This window comes from Malurus melanocephalus, unplaced genomic scaffold (genome assembly GCF_030028575.1).
Source record: "Malurus melanocephalus ecotype Western Australia unplaced genomic scaffold, MMel_1.1 scaffold_341, whole genome shotgun sequence".
NCBI lineage: Eukaryota > Metazoa > Chordata > Aves > Passeriformes > Maluridae > Malurus > Malurus melanocephalus.
In genome coordinates this window covers 554,498-571,075 of record NW_026623573.1, presented here as the reverse complement: position 1 = coordinate 571,075, position 16,578 = coordinate 554,498, and the positions used below count along the sequence as shown (strand labels likewise).

General features: G+C 42.1%; 1 protein-coding gene across 1 annotated transcript in view; it reads right to left on the bottom strand.

The window, feature by feature from the left end:
* PHACTR3 (phosphatase and actin regulator 3) overlaps positions 1 to 16,039 on the bottom strand; it is a 98,792-nt gene extending 82,753 nt beyond the window's left edge. The window contains exon 1 of the mRNA XM_057378126.1: positions 15,871 to 16,039. Within this exon, the coding sequence (XP_057234109.1) occupies positions 15,871 to 15,973 (103 nt within the window). The 5' untranslated portion in view covers positions 15,974 to 16,039. The remainder of the gene's footprint in view (positions 1 to 15,870) is intronic.
* Positions 16,040 to 16,578: the final 539 nt, after the last annotated feature.

The following is a 16,578-nucleotide window of genomic DNA, read 5'->3' as shown; positions in this document are numbered from 1 at the left end:
GATTATTTCTGCAGTGTTTGAAATGTGTATTGTCTGTGTTCAGCAGCCAAACACAAGTGGCACTGTTCAGTCCGAGTCCAATACCGTGTGTCAGTTCACTCTGTGACTGAGTGCAACTCTTAATTAAGTTTATTTGCATGTGTGCAAAACATATGCTTGGCTATTTAAACCTTGCTTTGCACAGATGCTGCCTAATTCTGTTAAATGGAAGAGACCACTATAATTTTTAGGAGAAATTAGCCAAATTAGRATAGATTGAACCATTTGACTGTGTTCCCAGACTAACATGACTATTTGGTACCTTGCTTGTCAGAATTTAAATATWATCTGTTTTCAAATGCTCTGACATRAGAATTGGTGATTTTATTACRCACAGGTGGCTGTTCCTRGGTTTTCTTTGTGCCTCACTCCAGCACAAGCTGACTCGGTGAGTTYTGAACCATAAGCACACYGAGACTCTCCTGCAGGGTGTACATTGAGACACTYCTGGAGACTGATTTTAGGTTGAATCACAACCTTTATGACTTTGGACGAGCCCACTGAGGAAGCTCACTGTGGGTAACTGGTCTGTCTGCTGGAGCGTGCTTTAATTGTGTCATCGGAGCCTTGGGTCATAYTGTGAAGAGGTAGACGATGTCACATCCTCTAAACATGTCCTAAGCACTCAGGTATTTAATCAGAGACTGACACATTTATTATGAACAAAAGGAACAGGAGGATATCGTGAATTTCTTTAGAGCCACTTAATTGACAGTGCATTGGGTAATGAATGACCAATTAATAAAACGAAAGCAGAATATAATGGATTTGTACTTTGTTTGTACACAACACGCATCATTAGGGCTCTTCAGCCATCATTAGCTCTGTCTCCTCTGCACTGAGTCATTCTGCTCCCTGGAAGAAGTCGAGGCTGCATTACAGAAYTGCCAAACCATTCCACTGATGGACCTACAGCTTTCTGGATTGCCCTCCTGTGCAAGCTGGTTCTYTGAATTTAGGGGATTCTTTCCCATTTCTTTTTGTCCATTTCACAGYGAAATGGGTTATGCAGAGAGCTCAAGGCTAATCTCATCAGAATTTCTCTCATCAGAGAAAAACCCTTAACCTAACAAACGAAGAGCCAGAGAAGCTCTGGGCTCTCGGAGGACTCTGCTTGGCTGTCCTGGAAAGGAGCTGTGGAGAAACCAGGAGCAAATAAAAGTGGATTAGCTTAATGACTTGGAGTAGAACGACTCATTCAATCTTAAAAAAAAAATAAAAACAAAAAGGGAACATTGAAAGTAATGAAATAAAGCAAAGGAAGAAGAGTAGTCTGGCAAATCTGGCCTCTGTGCTATCAGCTCTAGTAAAGTTCTTGCACTGGTAGATTCTCAAGAAAATCCCCAAAGAGATTTTCTCAAAGTTCAGTTAAAATCTTTGTATTTCTAGTAACTAAGACAGCCCTTGATCTACCAGAGAACTAGACAAATGCATAAGAATCAGCCTTTGATTAAAAAAGAAGCATTATTCATGCAATCTGGTTAAGCAGTCAATTATAACACACATATCAGTGGAACTGCGCATTTGAATTCTTTGAATGTTTAGTTTAATATCCTGTGCTAAATAAAATAGTCATGGCAACAACATACAAAAGAGTTCTTTTACATACAATGAAGAAAAATTGTACAAAATATGCAGATGATTTGAATGCAAAAAAATCCCATGAGTGCATATGCAAAACACTTCATTATGCCTGTTAGTTATTGTAATTGCCATTAACATGTGCAATTACTTGCTCTGCATCACAATTCCAGGTGAATGGTTAAATCAGCTACAAAATTATGAAGAGCTGAAAAATTCCATTTCAAACCCCAAGCCATTTCATTAAATCTCCTCTTGTATAGTAAACAAAGTGCATATCATGAACTGACAAATTGCAAGCTGTATTATTTCCTGAAGTGACTGCAGCATTCCCAGGAGAACTGAGGTGGCTGTTTAYGAACAAGAATTCCCCATGCAACAGCAGTGAAATTGTTCTTCCAGTCCTTCCCATCAGGACTCAGCCACATCATCAAGATGGGTTATTTGGGCCCTGTCAAACCTTGGCTGTTCTGCTAGGGCTGTTCTACACTTTTTTAATGCTGTCTGTGCTCTGAGTATTTGAACAGTTTCTGCATAAAACCATTAACAATAACTTAGTTACAGACATACAAATTTGCCTGGCTTCTCTCTTTTTGGGGGACCAAACCTTGGGTGGGGTTGGGTTTCCTGGAGTCTTTTTCAGGGAGAGGAGGACTAGAATATTACAATTGTAAATGTAATTTTTTGGTGGGAAAAATTGGAAAATGAGAATGGTAATGCAGTACTTCTTAAGGACTATCAAAGTAATTTGTCCAAGTACTCCTACAAGACTGTTCCACACTTAAATCCTCTTGGATTGAAAACGTTTGTTCTCATCTCTTGTGATGACCAAATGGCTTAATTTTTGGCTCTAAATTTTCTTGGAGGAAGAGCTCWTATAGCAACATTTCATCAGCTGAAATTCAGTCCTAAGTATAGCTGCAGTTTGAGCAACCTCCTCTCCATGGATATTCAGGGCAGATTTGGTGCTCGAGGTTGGCCTCTCATAAGCTCACTYCAGGCTACTGAGAGGATGTGACTGCAGGCCTGATGGATTTATGGTGGCATGAGCCATGAAGAAAAAACCTCAGAAATGCAGATACCCTTGGGTTGTGCTTTTCACACAATATGTTGTCAGGAAAACACACTAAATACAAAGGCAAACAGGTGATAGCTGCCATCCCCTCCTCACCTCTCCTTTTCCCCCTCCCCTCCCCCAGTGAAGGCTGCAATTGTGGGGATTTCTTCAGCAACCATGGTGAAAAATTAAAAATTAAAACCTGATAGCTACTCTCTCTTATCCTAGAGATTACCCTAGAGCCTGACCATAGCTGCAGTGCAGAAWAATCCGGCCACATATTTTTAAAATTCAAATTCAAGCAACAGCATCAACAACAGCAATTCCCCAAACCCCACCCTCTTGCCCCCTGCCAGGACCTGGACCACACATAGACTGTAATTACCAGAGTTATTGCTGAGGAGAGAACATCCAGAATGCAATTATGCTATTAAGGCAGGGTAATCAGAATAACTTGCTTATTAGGGAAAACCATATACTTGTCCTACGCTATTATTTTCACTCCTATAAAGTAGCTTCCTTAGGAGATACTACAATTAAACAGTGATTATACATGTCAAATCAATTTTCAATGGATATGGATTATATGATAGCACAGGACCTGAAAGGGAATCACAGTTTAGTGKCCAGGCATTGAAATTGTGCAAATAGTTTTACAGTGATGCATTGGTTTAAATGTGCAACTGTGAATGCCCATTATCCTCAGTCAAATAAACTGATGGTCAGTGGTATCAAACACAGACATGAAAYGCCCATTAAAAATGCATTAGAACTGCTAAATTTCAGACAAAACTCTAAAAAATATATATAATTACTATTCAAACASCAGTGTTATTGGAATCTGATGTCGGAGTCACTTGGAATTTGCTGATTTGCATGTGATACTTGGGATCCCAAAGCTGCCGACAATTTATGAAAATGATACTTTCTGCATCTTTGGGATACAATTGCTGTAAATAACCCATCGGTCACAGGAAATATCCTAAATAACAAGRCTGTCACCTCAAGCAGACTTAAGATGGCAGTGGAATAGATAAAACCTTCCTCCCATCTCAGAAGKCTGAGTGTGTTTTGGGCAGAAAACAGATGAAATAAAACAGCCACTTAAAACCACAYGCTATTTTTAACAGTAGCTTTGAAGTTGTACCTACTGAAAGCTCCCCAAATGACAAGATGAGAGCAGGAGCACWGGGTCAGTTAGGCTTGTTGCAATGGTAAAATGCCTGCAAAGGAATGTCTGTGCTTTTCCTGGAGACTGTAAAAATATCCAAGTTATCAATGGTTTTGTTTTGTGCACGGGTGAATGTTCCAAGGGAAATGAGGGAACAAAGAAACGGGGCTTGCAAAGGTATAATTATAAACTTCACAGTAAGAGYCATGAATCTAAAGTCTGAAATATGGCTTGGATGTTTAAGGAAGTGGAAAAACTTCATTTTTGTGGTCCCCCTGAAGATGGGATTGCTGATTTCTGTTGTTGAGAGACCGTAGGATCAGACCTGAGGCTGTAAAACCACCACTGCATGAAAACTTTCAGCACATACATGAAAATTTTGCAGATTTCAGTAAGTAACATTTGTTATTCTCAGGAGAATCTTGCAGCACGAATTTTTTGACCACTTCTTCACAAATCCCTTTATCTGCAAGACCTGAGCATGTTTGAACTTTGGCCCTAGCCCTCACCCTTGTGCTGAGCTTATCAGAGTCCCCCAGTGTTATCAGCTTGGAGACTCCCAGTGTTTGAGCCCTTGGAGCAGTCACTCAACATTTTCATGACTCAAAGCCAACACCTGTAGGGCTCCTTGGAAAAGCCTTTGAGAGCTATTAGAAAAGCAGGATTGATGGGGCAAAACAGCTTCCAAAAAGCTGCCGACCACAGCAAAGTGAAGCAAAAGGCAGCCACTTGCTCCAGCTATAGAGACCTTGCCTGTAGCCCTGCTTTCAACAGCTCAAGATGCAATTACACATCTATTCACCACCATTGCAGGTGCAAGCTGAGCAACAGCATGAGTATAAATGTGTGTGGGTGTGCAAATGCCTCGTTATGGTGATTTGTTAGCACATCGAGTGATGCTTTGTGTCCAATGAATGTGTAAATTAGGTGCTTAGCTCGCTTGAGTRAAAAAACCTTTAACTTTGCCTGCCTGGCCCATCCCTCTCCACAGACATTGGAAAAGAAAGTRGTTTCATTCCTTGTTAAAGCAGAAGCTTCCATCTAAAACCTAACCCTRCTTTCTTGTGCTGTCCTTGGGTTTCTAACAATGAGGAGAAGTGAATCTTGAGGAATTAGTCGTGTTGAATCGTATCTTAATCACATGCTTGATAGGCTCTTATGCAGCATTAGAGTAAGARGCGTCACATCTTGTGTTGTCATTTCTGGGACAGAAAACTGGGGCTGTTGGCTGGGTTTAAATCATTCCTGGCATTAACGAGMTTCTGACCAGAGGCTTTATTTCATGTTCAGGATCTCGCTGCATTATTTCCTATTATATCACAATATATTGCAAAGGAACAGCTCAGTTACCAAGACTAATCCTTTAAGTCTTTCTTTCTTTACAATGTCAGACAAAATAAGACTATGCCATATTTCTGTAATCTCTCTTGTATTATGAGAATATTATGATCTATAACAACAAAATCTCTAAACTGCACCATTCTCATCGGCTCTGATATGCTTAGTCTTGTCTCTTKCTGTCAGAAAAGATATTTCTAAGTCTCTGTGATTTCGTTTTAACAGACAATATCTGGTTAAAAATCAGATTAATAATGTAAAGCAGGAAAAAGAAGTTTGCTTGTGTCTAAAAATTAATATTTCTGAAAAACCATGATGTAAAACCCCAAGTTCTCCTCCTTCTTCAAGAAACKACTTAAAATGAAACTTGGTTTTGAAGCTTGTGCCTCTTTTTCCCTACTTGGATATGTACATTTAGATTAATCTGTTGAAAAGTAGATTTTGTTCCCAGACAACTTTACAGCAGCTACCAAGATCTAAAAAAGATTTCTGCAATGCTCTGCTGGCAAATTGCAGGAGAATTTCTTGAGAGAGGGAGAGGAGTTTGAGTTAAAAACTAATTAATTAAACCCACCAGAAGTAGCTTTCCAYTTCTTTTAATAGGATGAGAAAATAAATTTGAAAATATATATAAAATGTATCCTCCTTCTGAGAGATCTGTCCTTTTGGATAGAGTGAAAGCATCATCCCATGCTTTCTATTCAGAAAGTTTGAGWTTATTTCTGTGCTGGTATTTAAGATGCCTACGCCACTAAAAGTATATTCAGTAACTYAACTGTTTTATAATTATTTCATTAGAGCAGCCAAACAAACCATGATCTCAAAGTGTAAAAGCTCTTTGCAGTGGAATTTTTCCTTGTGTTAGAGTGTTCAGGGACCTGGTTGGGGTTTTTTTTACTGTTTGGTTTTCTTAATAAGTTACTCCAAAATATGTCTAAAATCCTCCAAAAATGGCTGAATAAACAAATATCAAATTCTAGGGTGCGAAGCGGAATAGATTTCCTGCAGGTGCAGGACACAAATAGCTGATTATATAAAAKATCATCTCCCAAGTAAGAGAGATGAGTAATGCCCCAGGTCATAGTGCAGCTTTTTTAGAAGAGTTTGGTAGAACTAGAGACCCTTGACGGTTTGGAATAAAGCCTAGAAGTTGTGTTATGAGAGGAAGAGTGAGAAAAATATAAATGGAATGAGTTATTGAAAACAGCTTCTCCTGGTTTTTCACTCCCGGGTTCTTATTTCAGACACAAGGGTTGTTTAACCACTCTTCATCTCATGTCGTCCACAATAACTGTAGAGCTCACTGGCAACTTTCAACAAAGGGTGGAGTTAATGAAAAATGACACCAGTGACCCTGGAAAGTGCCACCTGTAAGGAAGAGCCTGGCAGTGAGCTCCGCTTTAGGCACGCACAGGAGCTGCAGGGAGAGCCCTCAAGGGAAGGGTGTTCACTCAGGCTGACTCTTCCTCAGACAGCAGAGGAGCCAATCTAAAGTCCTCAATCATAAATGAAATTTTTTTAACAGTTTAAGATCAAACTGAGGACTGAAAATGCCAGAACTGGAAGAAGGCAGGCTTTGTTCCAGCACTGATACCCTTCCTACTTCCACAAGAATCATTTGTGAGAAAGGCCTGTGGAGCAGAGAGCTGCTGCATTTGCTCAGGCAGAAGACCTAGCTAATAGATTGAACTCAGACAAGATGGCAGAAAAGTCAAAAAACTGTAGAGAAAACAGACTGAAAAGTAAAAAAAAAAAAAAAGTTGCAACAAGCCCTATTCTCTCACAAGAGAACAAGACGATGTAGGGAAGCACCAGCTCAGTGAGACAGGACGAATGCCAGTTTTCCAGAGCAGCCTGTGTTGCCTTCAATGATACTTCCATGGACTAAAGAGAGATACAGGATAAAATTTCTATTGGTTAGGATCCCTTCTTAAAACATTTTCATTCATGCACAATATCCTGGATTTTTGAAGGACGCTCCTTTGTACTTCTACATGTTAAATTTATCTCTGTTACTTGGCTTCCTTTCCTTATTCTTCTGGTTGAATTACAGCAGAAAATGTACACCATAACACGAAGAAGTCTCTCTGCTATCCATCTTGACAGCTGTAGTTCACATTCCCTATGTTTGCCTTAAGAAAATCCACATCTGATCATGTCATCTGTGAAGTTCAGCACCACTGCRAGGGTTCAAGGCACCGGCCTCGGGCGATGGCTGATATTTGCTCCCATTWCAGATCAAACAGAATCAAGGGTTTAGTGAGGATACACAGTTTTTGTATCACRCCATTCCATCCTGAATTGGTATCAGGAGTTTACAGTAAAATAGCACATTCTCAGGAACCTCTGGTATGTTCCTAAATCYAAGGGATTCCCAGGTGGCAGGAGGTTCACTTGTGTTCCTCACTTGCAGGAAGATGTGTTATTAAGTTCTCTGCAGTTAAGTATCTCCTGTGGAAATCTGAAGTGATATTCACAGTTTATCTCAGTTCTGATTTTCCCAATAATTTCCTTGTGTTAAACTAGAAATGAGGCATTTAAAACTTACAGGGGACAAATGGAGAATTTGTATGAGTCCAAGACTAGGCTCCATTTTCTTTTTCTAGAGCTTTCTCTGCACAGTTGGTAGTCTAAAGTGAGCACATATTCYCTCCTTCTAGGCATTGTAACATAAAGCAAACTCAAATGAGTAACTGTCATGGAAGGAAACATTTAAGCTGAAGTTAAGCTGAAGTGCTGTATCTGAAAATAGGATGTTTTTCTCCTTGAAACCTCTGCAATCCCAGAAAGCTGCTACCCAGTCTACATAGCTGCTATAATTTTTTTTTTTTWWAAAAWWMYWTTTTTTTCTTCTATTCTAAAAGCAGAGCTTAGAAAATTACAGAAGTCCCATCTGCAAAGCATAAACTTCAGAGAAACCCAATTAAGTCAGTGTTGCATACACTATCATGTTCGCTCTATTTAAATATTCTACACAGATTCATCTCATTCATGATGGAACAACTAAAAAGGAACTTTGAGAAGCCAAGAAACTCTCTTGGAGACTGATTTCCACTYAGGTTGTGTCTGAGCTCCCCAAGACAGCAGGACTGGTTCGAGATGCTGAGCCAACCTGCCCCAAAGCTGTTCCTTGTGGCTGTTCCTTGAAGGCAGCACAGGAGACCAACYCTGACTATTTCATGTGGAATTGATGTGTGTTCCTGCAGCCACAGCCTGTCCCAAACCTCCAGCCCCTGCCAAGAACACTGTCCTAGCTGGACATACCTCAGTCCTGACCCAGTGCAGCATTTCTTATGTTTTTTTAAGGATAAACCCCCAAGTCTTGGTGCAGGCTGTTAGTGGAGAGATGAGATGCAGAGTTCTGAGAGCAGCTGAATGAAATGTGACAGCCATTCCCAGCAGATCAATATGGACAAGGCACAGGGAAGACTGYGTGGCCTGAGGGATGGAGCAGCCCTCAGAAAACAGTGAAGGCTTCACTGGTTTGATGTAATGCAGTGATTTAYGTCCACTTGCTGGTTATGCAGCAACTGAACAGTTTGAGGATGTTAAAAAAAGAAAAATCAGATTAAGGAAATTAACACACAAACTGTCTCTTCATTAYATGAACAATCCTGAAGTGCTTTATGCATGAGGACAAGCCTTCCTTCAGCWGTAGCCACGGGTCCACATTGCTGACCCATGTGTGATTACAGAATATTACTGCACTACAGAAAGCAAGATAAGATACCCTTTGATCCAGATCATCTTACTGAAATATTTATGCAGACTCRAGCACGCAGCTATTGACCTGCGTCAAGTTGCTATACGATGTTCTCTCTGGGGCATGTATAAATTGTGTATCCATTAGGCCACAAATCAACTTGAATTTCAAACAAAAGCATGGGGTTTGATGGGCACAAAGAATCCATTGTATTARCATGCAAACTGGCTACATTTCGAAGCAAAATCAAGGTATTGTATTTAGTTTTACTTACTCTTGGTATTTATAGACTTGGCCTGCTTAGAGAAGTGAGGGCAATTAATTCTATGTATTAAATTTGGAAAAGACAAAGCCGTAAGTTTGATTTTAACATGTCATGCTATAAATAAATAAATGGCATAGCCCATTTATTACAGCACAAATGGGGCGGTCTTGAAAGAGAGTTCCCAAATTAAAGGGTTTGGGAAAAATTAACCCTGTTATTTAACTACTCGGTAAAATATTCAGTTACATTCCCAGATAAACATGACTCCCAGCATTATGTAACTCATTCCATTTTCAAAGTGTGGTGCAAACATCAACTGAATGAATRATCTTAAATCACCTTCATTCATAGCTAAAGTGTGAAGATCTTCTATTATTTAACAGACATGAGTTTCTTTTATTTGCACAGAGAAGCAACTACTTGTGTGCACAAGTTATTAAGTGTGTAAATTAGGTCTGAGTTCTTTTACTTTAGGAATGCAATCAAATTTGGGATTTACTTTTCTTTTATAAGAAAGCCTGRATTAAAGAGACAAAGGTAAACATAAAACACCACCAGGTAGTTCCAAAATGATGACCTCACTTCACAAATCCAGTCTGGGTTTTGATGGTGTATAATCAGTATTTCCACTTCTYGGATAAAGAGATTTTAATGGTTTAAGTGTCTTTTCAGCAACATTCAGACTACCTGCCAGCTTGGGATTTAGAAGAAAAGACAACTGTAAAACACTTTTTTTCCCCATTAAAGCTCTGTATTTCCTTTGCAGAACTCTGAAGTCTGGCTAAATACAAATCTCCAAACACTGGGAACACTCAAACCTTGGAAAAGCCTAAAAACCTACCCTCAACATGAATAGCATACTTATTCACTGACCTCATTTAATTTCTGCAAAAGTAGCAGAAGTAGCCAAGCTCTCTCTCGAATCCCAAAAAATAAACTGAATATCAGTAAGTAAAATAGTCGGGCAACAGCAAAACACAGCTTTTGTGTTTAGTGTTGAGCAGTGTAATGATACCCCACCACTGACACAAATGATGCWTTTGGAGCAAGAGAATGCACATCCAGGAAGTTCCACCTCTGCAGTTCAGAATGCACTGTGCCCATTGTCCTCTCCAGAGATGGAGAGCTCATTCTCTCCTCCTGGAAAATGCTGGAGCAGAGCTGCCATGTATGAGATGAGTCATGGGCCAGGGCCGGGCTGCTGGGGAAAGAGGAGATTCTCTGCTGCAAGACAGGAAAAAAGGGAGTTCTGTGCTTCCAGTGAGGTTTCTCTGCATCACAGAGATTTGGGGTCCTGTTAAATCAGACCAGGAAGGGACTGGAAATTTGAAGAGAAAGAAAAATACCTTCTCAAAAGCACAGTGGGCCGTTTCTCAAAAYACAATTCCCATTGTAGTACTTGGTAATAATGGTGATGTGTAATAAAACCTCTAACTCTACATTCACACAAATAGCAAATGTTTTGGGAAGCTTACAGGCCTCAAATTTGGATTTGAAGGGAAAGGAAAATGGAATACTAACTWACAGCCTGCATATTTCTAGTCTCTACTGAGTATTCCTGAATGAGTCCCCATTGGTGTGGAACAGTAACTTTCTGCAGGGAGTGCTTTGGTTAGGAATAGGAACTTTTGAGTGAAAGAATATTTCTAAGTTTCATATATACAAAACACAAGGTTCAGTTATAAACTGGAGCCAAGGCACTGACTAGCTAATTTTGTCCACAAATTAATAAAGGAAAGGATGTAGGAGACCTGGCAAAATTCTTATTTCAATGAAATATGACGCAGGTGAAACAAACTCTGTTAACAGAACAGACTTGCTGATGCAGAAAAATTAAATGGAAACCAAAATCTTTCTAGTGGGAAAAAAAAACCCCAACCCAAACAACTTTTTATAGGTGGCCTGGCTCAAGCATTAGGATCAAATCTGAAAATTCATGCAACTCTAAAGATATCACAGATAAGCCTTTAAGTCCCTGCWTTAAGTTGCAGTGATCCAAACGGCTGCAGAAGGATGAAGCAGCAGCCCAGCTGACAGGCAGGGCACCCACAGCATCTCTGCCTGTYCTCTCTGCTATCAATTCCCTTCCATCTTAAGCACATGTTTGAAGTTAAGCACACACTTATAAGATTTGCTGAATATGGGCCTGGAATGAATAGATTTGCAGCAAAAATGACTSAAGTGATCCAGAGAGCTGGCACCAATCATTCTGCATTCCAGTTGTGTTCTTGTTTCCCTTTGCTTTCCCTTCACTCCATACAAGCACCTGCAGCCCAAACCTGCTGTAGTTTATTTTTAATGTACTTTTGAGTTTCCAAACCACCTCTGCTAGTAGTTTCCAACATCACTGAGGTTACCAGGGTCCTGGTTAAGGAGGAAAACACAGCTTTCCAATGGCTCACAAGTTCCCTAACACTGCTCAAGGCTCAAACTGAGCAATCTTGTTCAAAGAACAAACACAACAGTAACAGGAGTCAATTAAAATCTTTAGCAATTAAATCAACCCTAAAATGTTAATGGAAGACRATRATCRATATGGAGTGGCACAGTCCATCCARGGGAGGTTACAGCTTCAAAACAGAAGACAAGAAAGAAAAAGCCATATTACAGAGTGTTCCTGTACCTGTTTATTGCATCACAACTTTCCCTGGGCATTATTTGGATGGCTGATGTCCTTCCTCACACTGCCTCTGAGGCTCTGCTGGGTTTCAGGTCAGCCTCCAGCCCAAAGAGAGATGATGTGAGCGTAACACTTCAATTCTCAGCATCTCTTCTCAGACAAGAATACTTACAAGAATGTTGCTTGCTACAGAACTTTTGAATTATGAAAACTGAAAACAGCGAGGAAGATTTAAGTCTTACGCAGTTGTTCTCCCCTGGAGTTAATTTGGAGCACAATGCTGCTGATTACATGTGGTATCAATAGAAATAAAAAGGGAATTAGTGTCTGGCATAGACAGAACCATACACCTCTTGAACAGCTATTCTGCAGAAGCTTTAACTTGTCAGGTCTTGAAGCATCACCACCACAGCAAATGGAGAGGCTGAGGAGCCCCCCATCATCARGCAGTAAGAAATTATGATGACAGAGCTGTTAACAGCATCTAACACCACTGCCTGCACCACAACAGCTCCTTGCCTTGATACAGATTCTTCCCTGGAGGACAAGGAACACATGGTGAACCACTGGAAAAGTCTGCTGGGAGACTCACGAATGCCCATCCTGAGAAAGCAGTCTTTAATTGTGTGGTGCCAGGAAGGAAAAGCAGCAGCACAGGGAGCAAAATGTGATGGCATCAATGTGTACTTSTACAAATTCAAATGGATTATCCCCAAATTAAGCAGGGGAAGGGGGTGACATTTTCACACATTGTCATGGTTGTCTGTATCTCCTCAAATATTACAGAGTTTTGACATGGTGTGTTCTTCTTCAGTCTGTGCACCCCTCCCTTTCATGATACAAATCAAATGAGACTGTCAATCTTCCCCATGCCCTGTGACTGCTGGAAGGATATAATGAGAGCAATATTTTGGCTTCTTGCAACTGTCTCTCAATTAGATGGTGATACTGAAATCTGTTCTCTTTAGACTCTCCTTTTTCTCTTGATCCTTATCTGGAAAGATGGAGGAGGGGAAAGACATTTAAGAAAAATTTTGACATCCCTGGAAGTGTTCAAGGCCAGGCTGGACAGGGCTTGGAGCAGCCTGRTCTAATGGAAGGTGTTGGAACCAGATGATCTCTAAGATCCCTTCCAACYCRAATCATTCCACAATTCTATCAATAAGAAAGATGAAATTCACTTTCTTAACAAYAGCCTGGCCTAGAAACAGTCTCCAGTTAAGCAAGACATGAGTATTTTGATGTCTGGTTCCCAAACTGAAGACATAGTCCATTTTCAAGGCTTGCTCACTCAGTGTGACAGTGAGCCTAAACAGACTCAAACATGAAGCCCAGTGTTTGTTGTACTACAGTAATTCTCATAAAATACCGCTCAGTGGCCATAAAATAGTTCACTTAAATCACAGGCTGAAATGCATGATTTTATCTTAAAGGAGAAAATAAATAACTGATCCAATTAAAGCAAAGAAACACTCATTCCTTCTTATCTTTCTTGTACTATTTCCAATGAACCAATGAATAGGACCTCAATGCACCCGTTAAATGCTGGAGGAAATTGTCTCTTTGCCACTACAGCCTGAACTAAAACCCCCAAAAYACTGTAATTTTACAGGTCAAGGAGAGGAATATGAATGATGTCTTTAAACAAACCCATGTTTAAACATGAACACCAGGGGATTTTTGAGGGTCTAGGCTGGCTTCATCTATTACCMCATTTCCTACCTCGATATACTTTCCTCATTATGCACAGCCAAAAGAATTGGTGCAGAAGAATCCCTGACCACATCATCACTCAAAAAAYTGTTCCAAAACAAGAGTGCATCTCCAGTAGGGATATGGCATCACCCAAAAGCCAGGTAAACAGTAGGAGTGGGTTTAGTAGTGATCCTACAGTTATACCCCATATTTTGGTCTGTTTGTCGGCATAATTTAAACATATGACTTAAATGTTAATAAAAACTAATCTAGTTTTTATATTAACGAAGAATCCTATATGTTCACACTTCTCTACATTGTTTGTCTGCGAGCACGGTCGGGATGTAAACAGAAACTTTGCCCATATCATTTCCCACTCCTAAGACTGTCTTTTGACTTAGAGWCCATGGGTGGTTATGTTGGTATAATGATAATGATAAAATTGTTTTCCAGGACAGTAAAATAAGATTAATGGCATTTTTCATCTAGCATGCATAGTTTTTTAATAACATAAATTGTATTCCAGATTGTTAAGTAGTCAAATGTATGAAATTGCTCATAATGATTACTGACAACACTGTAAAAAGGGTAAAATTTTATTTCAATTAAGCAATTTGTGTTTATTTTATTATCATTTGGAAGCATACAGATGTTCAACACTATTTGATGAACAATTTAAAACCTGAAAATCTTACCAAAYGTGCTAACCCTGCTACTGACTATTCATCCTACTTTGACAAAAACCATATGTATTTAAGACCTTTTGTTTCTCTCCACACACTGCATCTATAACACAATGCATAACAGACACCTTCTCTTGCATTTTAGTAGAGCTTCTGCCAAGCAATGGGACATTGGCTTACCTAATGGAGTCTTTATTAGGGGGAAAAATGCTCCTTGGTATTGACAGTTCCTTCTCCTAACAAAAAGCACAATAATGTTTATATCTTTGCCTATTTGTCGGACATGTTGTGTACTTTCTTTGTTGTGTGTTTCRCAAAGGCCAAAAGAATTAATTAGCRGAAAATAATCTAGAGGAATTAAAAACTGACGTTGCACACGCCTTCCTTTCATTAGTCACTTCTGCTACCAGAAATCAAATGGCAGAAACATACATTCCTCTTTCAGTCAAGATTGCCCCTTTGGGAGTGAGTCGAGCAGTTCATGTTAGAAGAGTCCTTTGTTCCCTTCACTTAGGGTATCGGAACAGTTGGTAATCAGGRATAAATCAGCCACTGTTTGCCTTAATTTAATTTGTATTTCGCTCCAGACCAATGTGCTAAGAATTGCTTGATAAGGCAAATAAATAGAAGAACTTAAAATAGATACAAATGTTCATATCCTCATTGGCTCAGAAGGAAGCAATATAGCAGGTGTATGGATAGAGCCAGGAATATTTTATTTACTCAGTAATTTGAATAAGGGGAGCAAAGTTCAACCTGAAATTGCATCCAAGGAACTGTTTCCTCCAGGCTGATAGTGCCTGACCCAAAACCCAAACCCGTTTCTAGCCTTAGAATTCAGTGTAGTGGGCAGGGATGCTCAACAGCCCATTCATTGTCTTTACGCTGTTTTGRTTACTCCTCTTTTCATAAAGAAACTGACAGCTCTTATGTGACCATCATCTATTCAGGGAAACGGAGACTAAACTGGCTCTTACCCTTTGCTTCCAGCTTCTTGTTGTGTCTTTCCGTGCAATCACATCACATCAAAGTGATGTAGCTATTTGTTTCTTTTTTTCTTTCTAAAGGTCTCAACACTGCTTAGATGCTGACATTCTGAAATTTCTGAGTCACCACCAACAGACATTTAGAATTACTCCTCAAAGTGAAGTTAAGATGAAAACATCATTAGCCATTGTTAAAGGAAAAAAACCACCTCATCATAATATTCTATTTTTATACTAACGATTGGGCTGTGTCCCCTCAGCACCACCCTCTGTGCCCACACTTCATAAGGAGATTACGCTTCTCCCTATGAAGTGAAAATTAGCTTCTTGTGAGCAGAAAGCGTTTAATTATGACTCTGCTTCCCYTGTCTCCATGGCGATCCCATGCAAACAGCCTGTTTTATTAGCCCTCATTTCCCCCTCCCCACCGAAGTCATAAATTAGCYCTGCGGGAGCCGGGGTCGAGCGCTGCCGGCAGCCCCGGGGACCCCCGGCCGGCCGGGACCCGGCGCCAGCCGCGCCCCCCGCGCTCACTTGACGGCAAAGCCGCGGGACGCGCTCCGTGTGATCCCGTTTGGAGCGAAACCGCTGCACCATTCGGGCACTTACCGCAGCCAAGAGCCTCCCAATCCCTGCCCGCCCGCGGCGGACGGGCTCCCTACAAACTGGGGGATGCTCCCGGCGCGCCCCCGCCCKYGCCCCGAGCGCYGCCGGGGACAGCGGGGCCGTTACCTGTGTGCTCCCCGGGGCCCGCGGGGTCCGTGAGGATGCTGGGGTCACTCTGCGACCTGCCTCGCGGGAGAAAGCAGCCGGTCCCTTCTTCCGATGCAGCCATGAGGTGGAGGGCGGGAAGCTCAGAGGAGGGGGGAGGAGGAGGCGCTCATGGAGCCGGAGGCGGCCGGGGGACAATGGGGACGGGGGTGCGGCGGCGGCGGCGGCGGCGGCGGGGCGTCAGCCGGGCAGGACCAGCCGCGGCAGCATCTTCCCCGGCGCCGTCGGCACGGCTGCGGCGCGGCGCTCCGCCGGCTCCGGGCGCTCAGGGGGCAGCTCCGGGCGCCTCAGGGGGGTGGGCCATGCCGCCTGGCGGGGTGGGGAAGAGCCGGGGCGCGGGCCGCCAGCCCGGCCCCCCGCCGCCGCCGCCCCCTCCCGGGACGCCCCCCCGAGCGCCGCTCCCGGAGTCGCCTCAAGCCGCCGCGCTGCTGAGCGCATCCGTTGGAAAACATTGGGATTCTCCCATGGTGCCCCGCGAGCGCCCGCCTGACGTCACGGCGGGGGGTGGGCGCCGCACCTGCACTGCACAAAGGCGGGGGTTCCGCAGGTGCGGGGGTCCCGCCCGTCCAGCGCGTCACGGACCGCGGGGAGGGACCGCCTCGCCCCGCCCCGGCTGTGCGGGACCCGCCCGTGGTCCCCGAGCCATCCCCGACCTTGTCCCGTCCGGGC